This window comes from Mauremys mutica, chromosome 1 (genome assembly GCF_020497125.1).
Source record: "Mauremys mutica isolate MM-2020 ecotype Southern chromosome 1, ASM2049712v1, whole genome shotgun sequence".
Taxonomy (NCBI): domain Eukaryota; kingdom Metazoa; phylum Chordata; order Testudines; family Geoemydidae; genus Mauremys; species Mauremys mutica.
In genome coordinates this window covers 329,198,420-329,221,482 of record NC_059072.1, presented here as the reverse complement: position 1 = coordinate 329,221,482, position 23,063 = coordinate 329,198,420, and the positions used below count along the sequence as shown (strand labels likewise).

At 43.9% G+C, this 23,063-nt stretch overlaps 1 protein-coding gene and 1 long non-coding RNA gene across 4 annotated transcripts; one reads left to right on the top strand and one right to left on the bottom strand.

Annotated features, from left to right (window-relative positions):
* Window positions 1-100: 100 nt before the first annotated feature.
* LOC123371371 lies at window positions 101-4,092 on the top strand. Its single transcript, XR_006579778.1, has 3 exons — window positions 101-301; window positions 3,790-3,866; window positions 3,973-4,092. It is a non-coding gene; the product is annotated as an uncharacterized LOC123371371 (long non-coding RNA).
* Window positions 4,093-4,197: 105 nt separating this feature from the next.
* MSANTD4 (Myb/SANT DNA binding domain containing 4 with coiled-coils) lies at window positions 4,198-22,351 on the bottom strand. 3 transcript variants are annotated; one of them, XM_045018896.1, is made up of 4 exons: window positions 22,200-22,346; window positions 13,700-13,799; window positions 10,157-10,795; window positions 4,198-6,513 (listed from the first exon to the last, which is right to left on the bottom strand). In XM_045018896.1, exons 3-4 carry the CDS (start codon window positions 10,622-10,624, stop codon window positions 5,938-5,940), a joined length of 1,044 nt encoding a protein of 347 aa, XP_044874831.1. In that variant the 5' UTR covers window positions 10,625-10,795; window positions 13,700-13,799; window positions 22,200-22,346; the 3' UTR covers window positions 4,198-5,937. The 3 variants fall into 3 exon arrangements, with proteins under 3 accessions (XP_044874831.1, XP_044874822.1, XP_044874841.1); XM_045018887.1 differs by lacking the exon at window positions 13,700-13,799 and having other exon boundaries at window positions 22,200-22,351; XM_045018906.1 differs by lacking the exons at window positions 13,700-13,799; window positions 22,200-22,346 and adding an exon at window positions 21,694-21,804.
* Between the last annotated feature and the right edge of the window lie 712 nt (window positions 22,352-23,063).

Here is a 23,063-nt window from a genome sequence, read left to right as displayed (position 1 = left end):
CCTTGGGGTGCAGTGGAAGTGGCACAGAGCTGTCTATGCAGATTTACACAATCTTGTGATCTTACCATGTCAGGGGAATTCTCAGCTAGTCAAGCCAACTTGATGGCCCGTTTGCACCACTGGAGTAGTGCAAAGCGTCCCAATTGGCACCGAGGTTCAGCCACATACAGTATTGTGCATGGCATTTTACAGAGTCATTCATAGTTTCTGGACCTGATTCTTCTACACCTGAACAGTGCAAAATGGGCTCGATCATCAGTTGTGCTTGGAGTCTGTTTGGCACTGTTGAGAAGAGGGGCAGGTAAGGGGGGCAATTAACTTTATGTTCTCCTGATCCCTGGAGCTATAAGTGGCTCATTTGAAGAAGCAGCAGAGAAGTCTGATACCCCTGCTGCATTTCTTTGGTGATTAACTTAGTGTTACTGTGTCCTGGGTATTGCTACTGTGAACCTGGCTTAGAAAGCCAAACAATTACAGCTGATTAATGTTTATAAAAATACCATGTAAAATACCACAACATTACTGCAATCACAGTAAAAGTATCACCAGACAACAGTAACATGATGAATTCAATAACATTTGCTCAGAATTTTGTGCTGAAACTGCATTTGCAATGATTTGTGACCCTGCTTAATTTTGTCATGAAGTATTATCCCAGAGACTTCACACAGCTAAAGGAAGTATCTTTCCTAGAGCAGGCAGGAGATGTAGGTGTTGGTAAAAATAATTGTTCACACACTGTTCTGTGCACACATGGATAAGCACTCAAATTACTGAAATGAAAAACAATCCAGTCTCCTTTAGGTTTATCTCGGCCCTGTTACTTTTCTCTTCACTGCATCTTAGTCCCTTTCCATAAAAAGGCTAGTTCTCTCAGATTCCTTGATAACGATATTATTTATTTCATGGCCCTTACTGGAGCTGGACATTTTTTAATCACCCTAGTATCTACAGCATTGCTAACAAAACTTCAGCCACTGGAATTCTAAGTGGCACCTAGAAGCAGTGAGGATTTATGTGCAAAAATGCTGGGTGGGGATGTATTATGATAAAATTGTTAATTACATGATCACATACAATTTTTTTCCACAGGACCCCTGCCTCACTACACAGCACAAGCAGTACTCACTGAATAGATTCAATATTTTGTTTTATCCTCATTGTGGCTCCATGTCATTTTTTACTGCACATTCTTTGCTGTGAGTACAGAATAATACAATTCCACTTGGGCTTTTTTATAGAGCACATAGCTATAGTATCTGAGTGGTTCACAAACTTTCATGAATTTATCTTTACAACAGCTCTGTGAGGTAAAATAATAGTATTATCCCAGATAGGGAACTGAGGCACGGAAAGATTAAGGCTAAAATTGTCATGTGTCCACTGATTTTGGGTTCCCAGTATGAGATGCTTAGAGCCTAGTTTTTCAGAATATTTAACATTTTAATAGCACTTAACATATTCAGAGCAGAACTCTCATTTATTTCAGTTGCAGCTGAAAAAAGCTCAGCACTTCTGCAAATCTGGCCCCAGGTGTCAGCCGCTGGACACCAAGAAAATGAGGAACAAACAATTAGTGGCCACCTTTGAAAATTTTGCGTTAAGTGATTTGACCAGCATCATACAGGAACTCTGTGGCAAACACAGGAATAGAGTCCAGTTCTCCAGGGTGGAATCAACTGCCTTAATCACAAGACCAACCTTTCTCTTCCTGCAGTTCTCTGCTGCATTCACTACACACCTTCCAACTTCTTAAGGTTGCACAGGTAACCTTAATTCTGGCATTTTCCAACTTTTTCAGAGTTTGATTTTAAAACATTAACATTTCTAAATCCTCTTTTGCATGTAAGATCATAAGATTTTAAAAAAGCAAACTGAAAAAATAGAAATTCTATTATGTGAAACCATATTGACCCTCACATGGCTCAACTGATGAGCTAGAATCTTTAGATCCTCAGTACTGACCTTTGCTACTTGAGTTAACAAAGAAACTGGTAGGAGTAGTAGGTTATTACTCTCTATGTGGACCAGTCATTAGAGGGGAAAGAGACAATTACTTTGCTGGTGAGTTTTACAGACTATTTGCTGAGAGCAAAAGGAAAGTGTAAACCCAGGACTCCTCGGTTCTATTTCAGGCTCTGGAGAGGAGTGCACTTCAGCAGTGACAGAACCTTCTATCCTGTATCCCCCTGAATCTGTTCCATCCAGTCTTCCTCCCCCAGCTCCTGTCTCATTCTCCCATTGAAGTGGTTTTGCAAGAAATTAAAAAAACAAAACAAAAATAAACAGTCTGAGGAGATACTGGCATGGAAAATTTCTAAAGAGTTAAATTTAAAGAATTAGACAATTTTAATTAGCAGCTAATCCATACCAGCCTGTTTGCTCCTACCCCAGTATCACCGAGTCTTAACCCATTCCCTCAGGATAGACTGTACCTCTTGAGTGCTCTCTGTGAGGCCTAGGGGAAGATGGAACAGTGTGTGGGAGAAGCCGAATTCCCACTTCTGCAATGAAGGGGAGAAATCTGCCCACAGGTTACTCTCCCTCCATGTGTGGATCTCAGGGGAACAATCCCAGTATTGCCAACCACACAGTTCAAAAATCGTGAGTCAGACCCCCGCCCCCAAATCATGAATTTGGCCACAGAATTATGTTTTCTTTTTACAGATTAAGTAATTTTTTAACTTCCCCTCCTGACCCCCAATATGTATGTGGTACCATTAGTGTTATCAGTTTATAGTGAGAAGCAAAATTTTTGCCACTGCATCCCAACACCACTTAATTTTGTGCCCTACCTCTTGTATCAACTCTGCCACCCCGAGTCAATTAATTTTTGCACCCAGCCCTCACATAAGCTCCAGCTGCACATCAGTTCTCCCACCCCCAAACACACAATTCTCTTGCCCCCGATTCTCACATCTGGCCCTTAGCCCCTAGTGCACCTCTGCTCCTTCTGCAGCTGTGGAGGTTCCTCGGACATGCCACAGGCCTGCAGCATTATGGGTTCTTCACACCCATACTGTCTCCCAGGCCTGGGAGAGGGGCAGCGCCAAAGAAGTCCTCCTTTCTCCACTCCCATACTAGGTGTTGCAGGGAAGGAGCAGAGCAGACTGACCCATTTTTCTCAGGAGGGAAAGGGTGAGGAGGGAGCGGAGCTGCCCTGAACTGCTCGGTTCTTTTTGAACCTCACTCCTCTCTGTCAGCCTCTCCCTTGACCCTCTTCCCCTATCCAAAAACTCCTCTTGGCCCCAAGGGGAGGGGACAAAGCTATGCCTATCCCCTATAGCAGCTCTCATTGGCTGTTCCTACCCAGAAGGCAGGGAAGTGGGGAAGGCAGCCAATCAGAAGGGGCTTTCCCCTAGGCGGTCCAAAAATCCGTGAAGTGAAGTGAAGGCTGGAGCTTTTCCAGTCATAGAAGACTGGCTCCACCAGGGCCCAAAATCCTATTACTAACTATAACATCACAAGATCTGGCAACACTGCAATCCACACCAGCGTTATGATAGAAGTCTGGATGCTTCTTTATAGCTTTCACCACCCCCACCTACTTTATACTACTGACTAGGAGCTTTGTCTCTATAATAAGAAGCACCTGCTCAACAGCAATTTTGACTTGTAGTATTCAAATTTATTTCCACTGTAGAAGCATGCTTATTTCAGTAACAGAAAAATAACACTTTATTTGCAGAATAAAAGTAATCCTATAGTGGTATTAACATGTTTATGTACACATAACCTATGTAAATCGCTCAACGTATATTCCAATTTAACACTCTGATATTGTTTTAGTTTTCAAACGGAGACACCAAAGGTAAAGGATGAGAGATCTAAAGTCTGGCTCAGTTGGAACATAAACAAGTAAATATGTATGTTCTAATTTAAAATTCCCTAAATTCTTTTTTAATTTAAGTGAATGTGTTACTTACGAAAAATACTAACAGCCTTAAACATTATTTTTCTATTTGATTGCAGAATATATACTACATAGGAAGCAGCAATGCAAGCTTCTTCACACCACTTTACCAATGTGTCTCAGTCTTGGCCAGGCAGGATTAATCATGTATGTGCAGTGTTGTATTAATTTAAATGGAATATATGGGCTAAAGGTGTTAACATCACCCAGTCGTTAAACAAGGTCTGGAGCTTGGTATACAGAGACCTCAGCCTGCTTAGCACCATGGAAAACACACCATTAAATATCCTTTTAAGCTTTTATTAAAGATACAGAAAAGAAGGAAAAACAGTATTTAAAATGTAAAGTATTCAATAAAGTTTTCATTTTAAAAGCTTTCAGTCCTTGTTCCCTTTAGCTGGAAAGATTTTTTAGAAGGTAAAAACCCATGTTTGGTAGATGGTACCAAAGATGGTAATAACAGTCCTTTTGGGAAAAAGAGAAGTTAGTTGAGATGGGCCAAAGATGTCCTTGCTTCTGTTGTTGTTAAAGTCCAACCTTAAAAGGACTTGTTTGACAGTCTCTTAGATAGTATCAAAGATGGTAATAACTGCCTTCCCAGGTCATGTATAGCATTCAGCTGGAGCCACTAGAGGTAGCGGTATCATCTGGATCCTTCTGCCTGTCTGTCTGGCCTGTTCTGGCCAGAACATCTCTCATGATCAGGATGATGAAGGCCTGGTGCTCCCAGAAATGGTGGGGGTGGCAGCCATGATTGTAAAGCTCACTCCAGTAGCTGATGTCTGTTCTTTCCATCTATTCTTCTCTTTCTTATTTCCTTGCTTTCCTTCAAAAATCTCTTTACAGACCCAAAAAAGGATGGAATAGCCCATCCCTTCATTATTTTGTCTACCAATTAGACCTAATATCTGATATACCAATTTTGGCTTATTAACTTCCAGCTCCACATCTCCTGTTTTTAACAAGCATAATTTCAACAGTCCTTGAATCATATCAGTGTGGCCTTTTAGTTTAGACTAATTCAGTTACTCTGTCTCCCTTTTGTACCCTATTCCCATCAACATTTGTTATTATAGGTTATTGTAACATCTTATGAACTTTTATATACTTTTTAGTTGAGCTCACCATTTGGGTAAATTTGTTGGTTCAATTGCTCCTGAGACTACCAGCAAGTGAGCTAATTGTGGTCTGTTCTTTTGCAACCTGCATAACTGTGGGCTAAGAAATGGACTGAATCTATTAAGTTATTCCACAGAGGTCACTCCACAGCAATCACATGATAATTACTTTCTGCCACTAGGAGTCTCCATTAGATTCAGACTGGTAATCTGGAAGTAGAAAACTGCACAGCATTGCTAATTCATTGACTCATCCATCAGTCCAGTTTTTATTTAGATACAGTTGATATGTGACTGTCTAATACACTGATTCCAGGTAGACAGAATACTACTGTCTCTTTATCTTTTCTGGCCACTAGAGGGCAGGACAATAAACCCATATGTATTGAAATTAACTTGCACTTCATTTGAATTTTGAAAAAGTGTTTATAAAGTAAAGAAAATGAAATTAAATGCAATTATCACCTCATGTAGTTTGCTTTGTGTAAAAAATAAATATGTTTGGGCTATCTTCAACATCATTCCTTCACAATATGTGCGGATTTATTTTGACAGTTCCCATACTTTTAAGGTAACACTGTTATAACAGTGGAAAGATTCAGCTGTCTTGATCCTTAATGTGCTTGTAAGAGCAGGACACCAAATTATACAATACAATACTCGATGCAAGAGAACATAATACTTGATTCTGCTACACTGAAAAGCAGTTTCACACATAAGTTCCATTTATGTAGGCACACTGATTTACCAAACACCATTCCTTTTCATTTTTTATTTTTTTAGTTTAACATCAACTTTAAATTTTGGACAGAAGAAAGTTAAACCTCTAGGACAGTTTCTGTATTAAGAAAAAACTACTTATATTTGAACATCAAAACACTATTAATGACACCTTAGCCAAGAAGTTCACTGCAAGTGACCCTCTCGCTGAATTCGAAAGCGTTCTTTTTCCACTTGTAAACGTTCCTTCTCAATCTGCAGCTTCTCAGATTCATATTTTAAAAATTGCAACCTCTCTTTCTCTAATTGTAAACGTTCTTTTTCGAGTTTTAGTTTTTCAGTTTCTAGATCCAGAGGCTGTAAAATGGGTTTTTCCACTTGGGTGATGTCATTTTCCAGGGCAGGTTTTTCAGCACGCAGAGCCTCTAGCCTCAGTTTCTCCCGCTCAATCTGGATTCGCTCCTTCTCCAGTTGAAGTCTCTCATGCTCGAGGGCTACATGCCGTAATCGCTCCTTTTCAATCTGCAGGCGCTCTTTCTCCACCTGTAGTCTTTCAGCTTCAATATCTAGCCGCTGTTTCTCCAGTTCTAGTTTTTGTTTCTCCAAGTTTATGAGCAAATGAGAGTCCTCGTAGGCTAGTCGGGCTTGAGCAGAGCTCAAATTTCCAAACTCTTCAATGTGGGTGAAATCAGGTAGATCACTTTCCTTTTTGGAATCTGGCAAAACTGATGACAAAATTTCCTCTTCTTCCTCAATAGGAAACTGTTGGGAGGAATGAGAAATATAATTATTTCATGTACCTCTTTATACCATACTGAGCCAGTTACCTCCATGCAACCTCACTGAAAATAGAGCACACTTCTGTTGTTTCTAGTCATATCTCAGAAGTTATTCCAGACATTCGTTTCACTTGTGCCCTACACAATTCATGTGTGTTAAACTCAAACCCGGAGTTTTCTGCTGTTACAAAGGCATGGCTTATTTGATCAGCAACAAACTCACATGTGGTCATGAAATATAGAAGACAATTTTTTCGGCATATCCCTACTGTAAAGATGCAGAAAAAACAGCTGTTTATTCTGCAAAGCTTTGTTTAAAAATAGGTTGTGGATTTTTTTTTTATTTAGATGATCTAAAAGAATTTTCAGATTTACTGAAAGAGAACTAGGGTTAATAAGTAGGCATTGTTTTTAGTTTTCATATAGGTTCCATGACAGGCAGCTGGGACATTTTAGGAATTTCTTTTGACCAATTATTTAACATATGAATTGGAACTGTAAGCTATTCAGTTACGTAACATAACATTGCTTTAACTAATGCCGTAAAGGAAGGACCCATCACTAAAAACAGTTTGATGTTGTGTTTTATTTGAGATCTGCTGCCTTTTTTCTCATATGTTCCTGTGATGGGGTGTCCACCCCACACAGGATTGGATGGGATGAAGGTGGCCAGGTAGGCCTATTACCTCCACAGGCTGCACCTAGAGGAAGAGCCAGGGAGCAGGAATTGATTGCAAGCAGGCTCAGTTGGGAAGGAACAGGCGGGGCCTATAAAGCCAGGAAACTGGCAACAGACAAGGGCTGCTGGGAAAGGGCAGTCACTCCCTTGGAAGAAGGAGGTTTTGGAACTGGTACACCAGAGTAAGGAGGGGAACCAGGAGTTGTAGGAATCAGTCCAAGAAGCAGCAGTGAGGGCTGGGAGAGGAACGCCCAGAACTGCTGGGTATAGGGTCCCTGGACTGGAACCCAGAATAGTGGGCAGGCCTGGGTTCCCCTACCAGCCACTGAGGGTACTGTATAGACTGGCAGGGCAGTGAACGGGAAGACTGCCTGGGTCACTGTGGGAGAGACAGAGAACTGAAGGACTGTACCCCAGAAGGGAGGGAAATGGTGAGTGACCTAGCTGGAGAGCTGAGTCACGAAGAGGACACTGTGGTTCCTGGGAAAAGAGAGGAGCTGCAGACCTGGGAGAGAGATGGTGTGATGGCATGCGATGATGGAAAGGGGCGCAGCCCTTAAGAGCTAATCCAGAGTGACCAGGAGGAGGTGCCAGATAAGCAGTGAGTGGTGCACCCCGTGACAGTTCCCAACACTTCAAATTGTGCTAAATGGGGACAAGAACAAGATTTGTTTAACTGATGCTTTAGTTATTTTTATTGTCTCTTTTAGACAATCTGGCCCCAAGCCCTGGGTATAGAGGGACCTTGGGTGTAGCAGTACTGGTGTGGTTCCACAGTCCTGGGAGCACTTTAAAAGTTCATGTAGGGGGTACATACCCGTGTGCTACAGAACCATGCTACATAAGTGGTCACTGTGCTCCAGTGAACATGGGGGTTTGGGTTAAGGTGGGGACCAAGCCTGCGAAGAAGCAGTACCAAGCCCAGAGGATCTGGGACAAATGTGGATTTACTTGCTATTCCTCTAGTGCAGAAGGAACTCAGAAACTGAGGAGGCTAATTCAGCCCTATTGTTGCAATAGTGGTCACAAAAAACAGTTCCAATATCACCCTAGCTTAGAAGAAAGATTCCTTCCCATCCTGTTTAGCTCCCGCACCCCTACTTGGCACCCTTCTTAGGGGTTGGTCTACACTGTGGAGGGGGATCGATCTAAGATATGCAATTTCAGCTATGAGAATAGCATAGCTGAAGTCAACGTATCTTAGATCAACTTAGAATCACTTACTTCACATCCTCACAGTGCGGGATCAACGGCCGCCACTCTTTGCTTCCGCCTCTCGCCGAGCTGGAGTTCAGCAGTCGAAAGGAGAGCGATCAGGGATCGATTTATTGCGTCTACACTACACATGATAAATCGATCCCCGATAGATCGATTGCTACCCGCCGATCCGGCGGGTAGTGTAGACATACCCTAACTGTTCAAGCCATGCATTGGGTACAGGCTTTGCCCATAAATCAATTTTTTTTCTCATGGCACCTAAAGTTAAGAACAGAACAGAATAAGTCTGCCTGGTTTTGGAACATAAGGGACAGTATCTCCTGTGATGGAGCAAGGCCGGATGGCTACAGGAAAGTACTCAGGAACAGGTATGTTAGCCCCAGGCTAAGCAAATCCCTAGTACCATGGGAACCAAAATGGCAGTTGCTCCAGGGTAATTAAGGCACCTGGGGCCAATTAAGAACTTTCTAGAAGGCACCGGAGAGAGCTACATTGATTGGAGCACCTGCAGCCAATCAGGGCAGGCTAATCAGGACACCTGGTATAAAAAGGGGAGCTCACTCCAGTCAAGGAGGAGGAGCCAGAGGAAGGAAGGGCATATGAGGAGCTGGGAGCTAGAGACACAAGGAACTAAGAACTGAGAGGGTGTACTACTGGAGGACTGAGGAAACACCATACAAGCAAGCAGTATCAGACACCAGGAGGATCCTATGGTGAGGATAAAAAAGGTGTTTGAAGGAGGCTATGGGGAAGTAGCCCAGGGATCTGTAGCGGTCAAGCAGTGGTTACAAGTAGCACTATAGAGACTGCTGCAATTCACAGGGCCCTGGGCTGGAACCCGGAGTAGAGGGTGGGCCCGGGTTCCCCCCAAGCCTCGCTACTCCTAATCAGACATAGAAGGAGGTGATCCAGACTGTGGGTTTCATCCAAGGGGAAGACCACTGAGGGGAGGAAATCCGCCAATAAGCGCAGGACCTACTAGAGGAGAGGAGGAACTTTGCCACACTCCCTATATCTGTATCAACATGACCCTACAAATACAAAACCAATTATTGGAATTCCATCTGATTGACAGTCTCAGAACTGGCAAGATCACTCCCACCCTCCTCCTCTTCTCCCCATGCTACTGCTCTATAGATTCCATTGCTGAATGGTGGGATGCTGTCTATTAGGAGTTTGATACCAGTGGCAAAATCAACCAACCATTTCCCTCTCCCAATTCCTCTCTCCTCTCCAGCAGGATTGTGTTATCATGGGTGACACCAGGACTGCTTTCTCATCCTTGTCTCCTGTTGGAAATGGTTGGATTGTGACAGAGATGGGTTACTCCTCCCCCTATTCTAATGTATGTGCAGGGGTGTGGATAGGAGAAATACTAAGCTAACTCCTCCTTCAGTCCATATGGATACTGCATCCTGTTTGAAATAAATTAAGTCTAGGGGGGAAAGGAAAAAGGAAAACAGAGGCATAAATACATTTAGAAGATTACTGAATACATGTATAGTTAAGCAAAAAACAAGACCTTATGCAGATGTGTAGGTTGCTGGATTTTGAATATCATTCATATAACAACAGAACATGTCACAGGAGATTCTCTAATTCACACAATCAGACTCTCTTGGGAAATTATAATATAGAGGACTGTTAGTCACAAGTGTGGAGAAAGTCCCCAAGCTGGAGTGAAAAGAATGGCCATACTGAACACAACTACAGTGCACTAACTACTTACTTCAAAATTCTGTGGATCCTCCTCCTCTTCCACCTTGATTTCTGTTAAAGATCCACTGGCTTCTCTGAAGTCTGTGATATTTAGCCATTCAAAACTGTTTTCATTTGTAAATCCCATTTTCTCATCCATCTCTTCATTGACAGAGTCATCTAAATCGGATGACGGAAGGTGAAACCCAGCACCTACCAGTTTGATGTTTGCATTCAGACGCTTTCTCTTCATGAGTGCTCTCCAATCAAGGTATCGCCTTTTCACTTCTGTCCCCGTTCTTTGCTCTCCTTCACCTACAGCATTCACACACTCTGCGATTTCTTCCCAAGCCTTTCGTTTCATTTCATTAATTGTTGTATTAAGCTGCTTGGAAAAAAGTACCTCTTTCCTTTTTCTAATTTCTTTAAGGAGTGTTTGAGTTTCTTGAACGCTAAAATTGCTTTTTCTTTTTCTTTTTAATTGTTTCATTTTTTCCATCTTTAAATCTAATAATTGTTACCGCAGCCAACTAAAGAGATAATATGAGACTATTCAATTTATTTATACAACTATGATTTAGAAAACTATCACAAACTGGCACACGGTTCTTCAGGTAGTGGGTTTTCTCATTACTTGGTCATCTTTCTATTTGCCAGGGTTGTTAAGATCCTAAGAGGAAAGAGCAAATAATATAAATCTCAAAGATATATAGTGATATTTTCATCCAATGAAACTGACTCCTAAATCAACACTGCTAAAGAATCTATACGCTGAACTGATCATTCTTCTATCTGATAGAGTAAAACAATTTTTTAAAAACGTTTGGAATATAGAGTAGCTATAAATAACCCTCTCTGTCCTCACATGAATTATAAATCATCAATATATATCTGTCTCACACACTGTTCAGATTGAGTTAATATTTCCATTATAAAAATGTGACTATTTTCCTTTGGCTCTTACAATTTTGCCATTTTAAATTTGCTCCAACCTGAAACTTGACATATAAGTCTCATCTTGAGTTTTCTAAAGCGGCTAAAATTGATAAAGCCATTTCTTCAGAGATGTAAAATATCTGAGTGAGAGACATTTCTCAGATGACTTTAAAAAGTTATTTCTACCTAAAAACAGTTTCATTTTAAAAGCTGAGGTTCTGGGGGGGATTTACTATTTCTGAACCATTATAACAACAACAGAAGAACTGGAATGCTTCCATTGACACACAGAAAATAGGAAATAGTATTTACCATTTCAAAAATCTTCTTGAATTAAATTTTTCTTAATACAGAAAATATGTATAGGAAGAAATCCCTACAAACTCAAAGGTACAACCCCGTTCCTTCAACCTTTCCTCCCCTGGCTCTCTGACACTCTTACCCACAACAACCCATGTCAGAATATTGTTAAACTAAAAACAAATCAACAAATACAGGCAAGCATGGGCTCAAGAGCAATTTCCCCAGGGCAACATTCAATTTAGAAATAACTATGGTAACTGTATTTCTTATATAAGTTCTTTTTTACTTGCATGATAACAGGATTTTGCTTCTTAAAAACACATCTGCTTATTGTGAATTCCCATTTACAAACATTTCCTCGGCCACTAATTGTGGTTCTGGAAGAAGAATCATAACAGGAGAAATAAGTAACAGGAATATATAAACTTTCAAGGAAAACGGACACTCTTATTGCCCCTTCTGGTAATAAGCAAAAAGACAAAAGAAAACATCCTGTTTAAAGAAGACTATGTTAACGCAAACTAGATAACTTGTAGATCACGCCTGCAATGTCCATCCAGGAGAGTTAGAACACAACATGCTAGTGCGTGCTGCAGTTTACACCCTTATAGTCCAAACTGTGGGGCTATGCAGATGTAGCTTTAGAACATGACTGACTGTAACTGGTTCACTCACAAACATTTGCATGTCAAACAGCATCTTTCACAGCCCTGGCATTTAAAGATTCTGATACCTCACTGACTACTTTGAAAAACGTTGTATTTAGAAATAATTCTATTTCTCTTTCATAGAAATATGTAATTCTTTTATTAACATATTACTGTAGATTTTTTTCCCCCATTAAGAGTTGATTAATTCTTTGTGTTTTCTCTCCACCTGAAGTCATTATACTTTGCAATATCATGATGGCCATGAATAAAAGATGATTTCTGGTTAGGAGTGAAAAGCAGGAATAGATAAAGATGAAACAAATATTTTTTTCAAATGTAAGTGTGATTAATGATAGATAGCTAAGTAAAAAGACAGAAAATGATACCGTGCAAGGAAAATGATTTCTAGGTAAGAAGTATTTCAAAGCTGTAATTGGAATATAGATTTTAATGGTAAAATTAACATTAACTAATTCAGGTCATTTGAATCCAGCTGATAGATGTTGATACTTCTTAGAGTAAGGAAAAGAAAATGTATAATTGAGACTGCCTGAACCACAGTGTTTTAGTGATTTCTCATTAGAGCGACCAGAGCCTATCATATATATGTATGTGTGTATATATTTACATATATGCAAATACACTGTCTTTGTTTTTTATAGGACAATGATTTGCATGTGCATTAGGAAATCTAAAGCAATTTCACAGAGAATAAAGTTATATCAGAATGGACAACTGTATGATGGTAATGTGGGTTGCAGTCTTGAGGGTGAGGGTGCATGATGGGGTGTACTCCCACACCAGACCTGAGACAGCTGCATTAGGCCAGGCAGGCTCAATCAGCCAAATTAGTGGCAAATGAGAGATTTAGGCTGTGTGAGGAGCCTTGATTAGAAAGAAGCTCACCTGTGAGGGAACAGGTGGGGACTTCTATAAAGCCAGCAGGCAGGAAGGCTGCCCTCTCTCTTCCCAGAGAGAGAGGGAGAAGGAAGGGGGGATAGGAATCCTTGAGACCTAGTAGGCCTGAGAGAGAGAGGTGTCTTCTGACTAGGAGAACTGGAGAAACATAGTAGGAAATAGTCCAGGGGCTAGAGCAGGAAAATGGGTGCAGTCATAGACCTTAATCACTTGCTACAGGGTCCTGGACTGGACCCCTGAGTAGAGGGTGGGCCTGGGTCCCCCTACCAACCACTGCAGAGTGGTACTGCTTGGGGCAGTGAATTAGAAGACCACTTGCATCACTGCAGGAGTGACAGGGTCAGGACAGTGGACACGAGGACTGCCCAATGCTGCTTGAACAGAAAGACTTTGAAAGGGGAATCACAAAGTGATCTGGCTGGAGGGCTGAGTCATAAAGCAGCTGAGCCACAACTCTGTGAACAAGAGACTAAGATGATGGAAGAGAAGAAGGAGGCACTGACCTGGGAAAAGCTAATTCCTAAGAGTGCCTGAAGGGGGCACGACCAGCAGTGAGCAAACCGCCCCATGACAGGCAGCAACACCGTAATATTCTTGTAGATGCAGAGTGAAATAAAATTATATTGGAACATTTTATCTGATCTTTAAGTTTTTTTTCCCTAACCTTTAGTATTTCATTCTCATGGGCCTACCATGAATAGATACTAGTGTGTAGAGGGAAGAACTATATTTGATTCTAACTCGCAGTAAATCAATTTATTTAGTACCTGCTGTTTCTTCTCCAATCCAAATTACAGTGCAATTACCTCTCCTTTTGGCTTGTAGCAGTTGATTTTCATGACCTAGCCATCAAACACTACGCTTAACCTGTGAAAGTTTTGTAATTTAAAAAAAAAAATCATAGAGCAACTTAATTATCCAGAAAAGTTACTGATTTGCTGATTAGAACTAAACAGTTCAGTCAACTTTTATAAGTTCAACTGTATTTGTCATCTTGTTGAAAAATGTTAGATTCAGCTGAAATCCTGGGGCCAAGTACTCCTCTATTATACTGGTGTAATTCCATTTAAATCACTGGAATTGGAAAAGTGTATTTTGATTGGTGCTGGCCTTGTATCTCTAAGCATTTGCAATAGTTTCCAGTGGGCTGTTTTCTTTATGATTACAATAATTAAGTTTATACAGTTACATCCAGGCTTTAACAGCAACTTTACATTTGAAGAAAACACTTGTTTCTTCTTAGGAGAACAAATTATTTCACTTTTTTCACAGTGATTTAGAGATAGCAAACCTGACTTGGTCTTTTAGCAAAAAACAAATCCTATTTGTGTGAAATTCTTGCAAACAGCATAGATTTCAAAAGAATTGCCTAAGTATAACCGTACTGGCTCAGACCAATAATTCATCTAGCCTAATATTTGGTCTTCTGACAGTGGCTGGTGCCAGATGCTCCTGAGGGAATGAACAAAACAGGGCAATTTATTGAGTGACCCATCCTGTCATCCAGTTTCAGCATCTGGCAGTCAGAGGCTTAGGGACACCCACAGCAAGATGTTACATCCCTGACCATCTTGGCTAAGAGCCACTGGTGAACCTATCCTCCATGAACTTATCTAATTTGTTTTTGAACCCTAATTGCTGGCAATGAGTTACACAGGTTGGCTGTGCACTGTGTGAAGAAGTACTTCCTTAGGTTTTTTTTAAACCTGCTCTGTTAATTTCATTGGGTGATGCCTCGTTCTTGTGTTATGCGAAGTGATAAAATACAATTCTTTATTCACTTTCTCCACACCATTCATTTTATAGACCTCTATCACATCCTCCCTTAGTCATCTCTTTTGTAAAATGAATGAACCACTCTTTCTAATCTCTCCTCATATGGAAGCTGTTCCATACCCCTAATCATTTTTATTGCCCTTCTCTGTACTTCTTTCTCAATTCTAATATATTCTTTTTGAGATGGGGTGACCAGATCTGCATGCAGTATTCAAGATGTGGGCATATCATGGATTTATATAGTGGCATTATGATTAAGGCTAAGATTTTGTCATGGATATTTTTAGTAAAATTCACAGACAGGTCACGGGCAAAAAAGAAAAATTCACAGGAAGCCATGACCTGTCTCTGACTTTTACTAAAAATATACCTGACAAAATGGGGATCTACAGATCCCCACACCACCTGAAGTGGGGCAGCTGCGCAGGGGCTAGGAGCTGCCTGTAGCTGCTGGAGTCTAAGGGACACCTCTGCCACCTGCAGCTCTGCTGCTTGAAGCTGTGGAGTGCCCCCGCCTCCCATGTCTGCCAGGAGCTTTCGGGTACCCCTGTAACCGGTGGCTGGGAGATGCAGGGATCCCTGCCTCCCGCAGTGGCTGGGGCTCAGATTTGGCCAGCCGCAGCAGGTGGCTCGAGGATTCCCCTGTTGCCACCAACAACCGGGGGCTTGGGGATTCCCCCACCTCCTGTGGCCTGGGGGCTCCAGGAGTCTCCCACCACCGTCTCCTGCAGGCAGAGGCTCCAGGATTCTCCTGCCGCCGCCGGCCTGGGGCTCTTGGGATTCCGCTGCTCCTCTGCCGGCGAGGGCTCAGGGATTTCCCCACTGTCCATGAAGGCCTGGGGCTTGGAGATTCCCCCGCTGCCACCAGCGGCCAGGACCTTGGGAGTTCCGTGGCCTGGGGGTCCTCTGCCAGCGGGAGCTCAGGGATTGTTCTGCCACCTTCGCAGGCCGGGGGCTCAGGGATTCTGCCACTACTGTTGGGGGTTCAGGGGTTCCCCGGCCCAGGGGTCCTCTGCCGGCAGGGGCTCAGAGATTCTCCTGCCAGTGGCAGCGGCTCCAGAGGTTCCCCTGCCACTGCCTGCAGACAGGGGCTTGGGGATTACCCCGCTGATGGCCAGGGGTCCTGTGCCAGCAGGTCCTTGGGGGTTCCCCTGGTACCCACAGCGGCTGGGAGCTGTGGGATACCCCACCCCCCACAGTGGCTTGGAGGTCCAGGGGCCGCCAGCGGCACCGGGGGTACCCTGCAGCTCCCTGCCCCCACTGGTGGAGGGGATCCTGCAGCGCCCAACCACCGCAGGCTGAAGTCACAGAGGTCACTGGAAGTCATGGAATCCATGACTTCCGCAACCTCCATGACTAAATCATAGTCTTAATTATATTTACTGTCTCCTTCAGCACAGCAGTACCACCCCCAGCCCTGTCCCCATCCCTTCAATGCAGTTGTCTGTGTCTCCTGTCTGGGGGCGTGCACGCCGCTTGCACACACTAGTTCAACCAGGGACAGCTGCCGGTGAGCCTGGTGCCCACCCCAGTGGGTGGGGCTGGGGGCGGTACAGTGGGGTGCTAGCTCCTAGGAGCCGGGGCCCCATGTTCTGCTCCGCCGCTGAAGTTCCCAAGAGAGCCCTGTGGTTCCCCGGATACCGATTTATATCCGTATTTATATTTGCTGACCCCCTCTAAGAATTCTAAGAGACTGGCGAGGCACGATTTCCCTTTACAAAAGCCATGTTGACTCTTCCCCAACATATAGATGTTCATCACATGTCCGATGATTCTGTTCTTTATTATAGTTTCCACCAGTTTGCTGGTACTGAAGTTAGGCTTACTTGCCTGTAATTGCCAGGATCGCCTCTGGAGCCTTTTTTTAAAAATTGGTGTTACACTAGCTATCCTCCAGTTACTTGGTACAGAGGCTGATTTAAGCAATAGTTCTGTACATTTTGTAGTTCTGCAATTTCATATTTGAGTTTCTTCAGAACTTTTGGATGAATACCATCTCATTCTGGTGACTTATTATTGTTTAATTTATCAATTTGTTCCAAACCTCTTCTATTGACACCTCAATATGGGACAGTTTCTCAAATCTGTCATGTAAAAAGAATGGCTCAGGTGTGGGAATCTCCCTCACATCCTTTGCAGTGAAGACCAATGCAAAGAATTCATTTAGCTTCCCTGAAATGGCCTTGTCTTCCTTGGGTGCTCCTTTACTACCTCGATCACACAGTGACCCCATTCACTATTTGGCAGGCTTCCTGCTTCTGATGCACTTAAAAAAATATTGCTGTTAGTTCTTCTGCTAGTTGCTCTTCAAATTCCTTTTTGACCTGCCTCATTATACTTTTATACTTGACTTGCCAGAGTTTATGCTCCTTTCTATTTTCCTTAGTAGGATTTGACTTCCAATATTAAAACAATGTATTTTTGTCTCTAACCACCTTTTACTCCATTATTTAGCCTTGATGGCATTTTTTTTGGTTCTCTTACTGTTTTGTTGGTGGTGGTGGGTTTGTTTTTTTTTATTTGTGGTATACATTTAGTTTGAAACGCTATTACAGTGTTTTAAAAATGTTTTCATGCAGCTTGCAGGCATTTCACTCTTGTAACTATTCTTTTTAATTTCCACATAACTAGCTTTCTTATTTTTGTTTAGTTCCCCTTTTTTAATTTAAATGCTGCTGTAGTGGGTTTGGCATTTTACCTCCTACAAAAATGTTAAATTTAATTATATTATGGTTATTATCACTAAACAGTTCAGCTAAATTCACCTTTTGGACCAGATGCTGTGCACCATTTAACATTAAATCAAGAACTGTCTCTCCACTTGTGGGTTCCAGGACTAACTGCTGCAAGAAGCAGTCATTAATGATGTCTAGAAATTTTCTCTCTGCATCCCATCCTCAGGTACTTACCTAGTCAATATGGGGATAGTTTAAATCCCCCATGTTATTAGGTTTTCTTTTTTTGTAGCCTCTCTAATCTCCCTGAGCATTTCACAGTTCCATCACCATCATGGTCAGGTGGTTGGTAGTATATTCCTACTGCTACACACTTATCATTCAAGCGTGGAATTTCTATCCATAGAGATTCTATGGTACAGTTTGAGTCATTTAAGATTTTTACTATATTTGACTGTATGCTTTTTTCACATACTAGCACAACCTATATACCCTAGAATTACTGTGCCCCATTATCATTGTTACATCAAATTTCTGTGATGCCTATTATATCAATAGCCTCATGTAATTCCAGGCACTCAAGTCCACTCATCCTAGTATTTCGACGTCTAGCACTTGTATACAAGAACTTATAAAATTTGTCAATATTTAGTTGTCTGCCTTCATGTGATATAATTAAGTGGGACTCTTTTTTTGTTTGACTATTTCTCTTAAGTTCCTACCTGTACTCCATAAACTTATATCTTCTCCATTTTACTAGGATATAGAGCATCTCCCTTTATAAATCCTCCCCTCAATGATGTCTCTGTCTGAACCATGTGCTCCGCTGCACCTGTCAGCTTTCCCTCAGCCCTTAGTTTAAACACTCCTCTATGACCTTTTAAATTTTACATGCCAGCAATCTGGTTCCATTTTGGTTTAGATGGAGTCCATCCTTCCTGTTTGGACTCCTCTTTCTTCCAAAGGTTTTCTAGTTCACAATAAACCTAAATCCCCTTCTGAATACCATCATCTCATCCACACATTGAGACTCTGCAGTTTAGATTTGTCTAACTGGCCCTGCACGTGGAACTGGAAACACTTTGGAAAATGCTACCATGAAGGTCCTGGGTTTTAATCTCTTACCTACAATCCTAAATATGGCCTTTGAGACCTCTCTCAGACTTTTCCCTGTGTCCTTGGTACCTACATGTACCACAACCACCTGCTCCTCCTCAGCACTGCACATAAGTCTATCTAGATGTCTTGAGAGGTCCACCATGTCAGACAATTCACCATGTGGCTCTCCTGGTCATCAAATCCAACTATTAATATTTTTAATAATGGAATCCCCCATTATTATTACCTCTCTTCCTAATAACAGGAAAGGGTATCTGCACTGATAATACCAGGACATCATCTGGAAGGAGGATCCTAACTATAGGATTGTTTCTCTCTGCTCCAGTTTGATGTTTTCCTTCCCCGAGGCTCTCATCCTCCTCAACAGCACAGAGGCTGTCAGACTTGTGCTGGGACCGTTCTATTGCATCCCGGAAAGTCTTCTCTGTGTATTTCTCTGTTTCCCTTAGCTCCTCCAGTTCAACCACTCTGGTCTCAAGAACCCCTACTCAGTCTCTGAGGGCCATGAGTTGATTGCACTGAATGCACACACACGCCACCTGCCCACAAAGCAGGTAATCATACAAGATGCATTCAGTGCAATAAACTGGATAGCTCCCACTCTGCTGCTGGATTTCTGCCTTTATTTTTACTCTTGCAGAGGGTTGGTTGGTTGGTTTGTTCTTTCGGGGCATTATTGGCCTAAGTTTAGAAAATATTTGTTAGTTATATCTGGCTCTCATGTTCCCTCTCTAAATTTCCTCACAAAACTCCATTTGCTAGCTCCTCTGCTTGCTTAGGAGCTGGCTTTTTAAACCCCTGTTCTGAGTTAACGCTGCCCCCTTGCTAAGGGATCTTATAGGTAAGACTACATTTTAGTCATGGGTATTTTTAGTAAAAGTCATGGTTGGGTCATGGGCAGTAAACAAAAGTTCATGGCCGCTGACCTGTCCATGACTTGTACTATATACTCTAACTAAAACTTGGGCCGGGGGATGCTCTGGGAGGGCAGCCCAGGGGTGCTCTGGGAGGGCAGCCCAGGGGTGCTCTGGGAGGGCAGCCCAGGGGGCGCTGCAGGTGCTGAGGGGAGGGGGGGAAGGGTTGGCAGGGCTGGCAGGCTCCCTACCCGGCTCTGTGTGTCTCCCCGGAAGCTGCCAGCATGTCCCTGCAGATCCTAGGGAGAGGGAAGGCCGGGGGCTCCATGCGCTTCCCCCCGCCACAAGTGCCAGCTCTGCAGCTCCCATTGGCTGGGAACGGCAATCAGTGGGAGCTGCAGGGGCAGAGCCTGCAGGCAGAGCCCCCTGGCCCCTCGGCCTAGGAGCTGCAAGGACATGCCAGCCACTTCCGGGAGCCCTTCCAGGTATGTGCCGCCATGCACCCCAAGCCTCCTCCCACACCCAAACTACTACTGATGCTGCGGGGGGGGGGGGGGCAGGGAAGGTGGCCCAAGACTTCCCCAGCAGCAGCCAGAGGCGGAGCCAGCCAAAGTAGCCACTGCAAAAGTCACAGAAGTTACGGTATCCGTGACCTCTGTGACAGACACACAGCCTTACCTATAAGGATTAGGGATAAAAGAATGGCAGGCTAGAGTCTCATTAGGAAGCTTTCAGCCTTGTCTATCAGGCCACTAGACTCAGCACAAAGCCACCTAAACAGACCACACTATAAACCGTAAGAGAATTCCATATAAGAATTATGATATTCCAGAGTTGCAATTTATTAAAGGCTAGATCCTGCAAACTGCTGAGCCCTCTGTCCCTGATCTAGCAAAGCAATTAAGCACGAGTAGTCTTGCTGAAGTCAAAAAACTACTGTGTCTGAAGTTAACCATGTACTTAAGTGCTTTGCTGGATCAAGGATAAATGGTACATAAAGATGCAGCTAGACAGGGTTTCCTGGACAGGGTTTTCCTTTTTATAAAGGCTTTTCCCCCAGCATGCCTTTCTGTGGTTAGACCTTTATATTTGGCAGATCCAAACAGCTGCATGCCTAAAGAAGCCAATTAAAAAATAGCACCTGGTTGCATCTTCCTCTCTTCCAACTGGTAAGTAAGTAGATGTTACCTTTTCCCCTAGTTGTTGTGATGCTTGTTGCCCTACAGAAAAGCACAGTATTGAGCACACAAAACTATCTGCATAAAGTATTTAAGAGACAAAAATGGTGGCACACCAGAAAATGTCCATAGTCTAGCTGGATGTAGAGAAAACATAACCACCATATTTCAAAATATATTTTACAAAAACTGCTGACTGCTATAGTACATGTACGAATTTTGCTTTCATGGAAAAAGTGGGTTGGCAGTGGCAGGATGTGCATATGATTGGAAGTAACTGTAAATGAGTTCAACACCTCAGAGGTCATCAGTGGTTTTGAAGGAGGACTCTAAAGTAAGGCAATGACACTTGTTGAATGTACCAATTTGGGAAGAAGGGAAGCCCATTCAAAAGAAAGCTGCTGGGACAGATTAGAGAAATGATAAAGGATTTGTGATAGCCAAAGTAGACAAATGTGACAGAATGACGTGCCACAAGTGTGCATGAAAAGAAAAGAAATTCAAAGCATTTCACAGGAGAAAGATCTGTATTTTGTGTCCATGTGCTTATGTGGTGCCTAGCACCATACTATACGTATCTATGAGGGCTACAACTCTCACTATTACACAGCATTCCCAATACCAAGCATTCAAAAATCATGAGTTAAGATCCTCAAAATCATGTTGGCTCAAAAATGAGATTTAAAAAATAATGCATTTAGAGTTCTATTTGCCTTTTGAAATCTTTTGAAATTTTAGGGTTCATGATTTTCAATCTCTACAACCATGAGGAGTAGCAACTTAATTTTTTAAATAAAAGCTAAGATTCTGGAGTAATAACATGAAACTAGGATTTTAAGGGGAAAAAATCAAATATCCTAAGCCTCATGATAAAGTTGTGAGAGACCGCAACAACGCCTTTGGAACAAGTTGTTTTATAGTAACAGCTAGAGGCCCTGCTCAGGGAGGATTACGATCAGGCTGAAACCCTCATTGTGGACATATGTAAAGGAAATGCAATCCCCGCTCCAAGGAGTTTAATTTTGGCATGAGACAACTAACGGAGAGAACAATCGCAAACTGGCAGGAAGAAGAAGCTAATGAAGAACGAGCAAAGCAGCATGAGCAGAGCTGAGGACACGGCCAAGGGGCCTAGTTCCCACGAGATGGATTCACTGACCAGAATCCACCGTGCGCCGGGTTGCAGCCAATACTGTAAGAGCGATGGACTGTGACTGCTCCACATCCGGAAGGGGAAGGAGAGAATTTCTCCTTCCAGCAGCGCAGGCAGGAGTATGGCCCGGTTGGGAAGGGAGACCCAGGCACCGGCCCGGTCTGTCTCCAGGGGGCCCAGGCCAGGCCGGTTTGAAGGCACCTCCAGAGAGCAGTCCCGGTCCCCGAGCTCTGCAGGGGGCTGGGGGGGGGAGCAGACGCTAGGGGCGTAATGGACCCCTCGCCCCCCCCCCCCGAGGAGCTGGGGTTACGCGGGGGGGGCTGGACCCCTCTCACCCCCACGCGGGACCTGCTCGGGGGGCGGGGGCGAGCTACAAAGAGGCAAAGGCTGTTAAGGCCCCTGCGGCGCCCGGGCAGCGGGGCACATCCTGTCCCGCTCCGCGTCAGGGAGCTGAGCCGCCCGCCTCCCCAGCCCGCCCCCGGAGTCCCCCGGGAGCAGCGCGAACTACTCACCGGCGCCCAGCACTCCCCGTCGGTCGGCTCACCGGCCCTTTAACAGCCGCCGGGCTCCCATTGGAGAACCCGCGGCGGCGGGTGAACCGCCCGTTGGGGGAGGCTGGGCCCGGGCCCCGCCCCCGGCCCCTTCCCCCCGCCGGAATCTCCTCGCGCCGGGCGGGCGACGCGCCCGGGGGCGCTCTCAGGGGGAGGGGCGGGCCAGCGGCGCGCGCTCCCCCAGTACAGGACGGGTGGGCCAGCGGCGCGCGGCCCCCTCCCCCCGGCCCCGAGCGCAGAGCGAGCGGGCGGCGCGCGCCCCCTTTCCCCCAACAGGGCGGGCGTGTGATGCGACCCCTCCCCCCCGGTCCCCTCAAGCACAGGGCGGGCAGCCCCAGCTCCTCAGATGTAGTACCAGAAACTGCCCCCAAGGCGCTGGCTACTTGGGGTGTACTGAGCATGCTCAGTAACATCTGCTAAAGCCACTGCCCTTCACACTGCCCTTACTTGGCGTAGAATTCTGTGACTGCTTTTAGCAGGGGTTAAAAAGGGGCAAATCAGAGGAGGGGGTGGCCAGGGTCTGAGCAGGGGGAGGAAATTGACTGGTCAGGGGGTCAAACAGCTGAAGGCAGTGGATGAGAAGCTGAATATGAATCAAAAAGTGTGTCCTTGTTGTCAAGAAGGCTAATGGCATTCTGGGTTGTATAAGTAAGAGCATTGCCAGCAGATCGAGGGATGTGATCATTCCCCTTTATTTGGCATTGGTGAGGCCTCATCTGGAGTACTGTGTCCGGTTTTGGGCCACCCACTACAAGAAGGATGTGGAAAAATTGAAAAGAGTCCAACGGAGGCAACACAAATGATTAGGGGGCTGGAGCACATGAT

Excerpts from the sequence above, each read along its gene's own strand:
- MSANTD4 (XM_045018887.1), bottom strand. The coding sequence starts at position 10,624 with ATGGAAAAAATGAAACAATTAAAAAGAAAAAGAAAAAGCAATTTTAGC. Across the intron at positions 6,514-10,156 it reads AGGATCCACAGAATTTTGAA|TTTCCTATTGAGGAAGAAGA; the intron begins GTAAGTAGTTAG and ends TCCTCCCAACAG.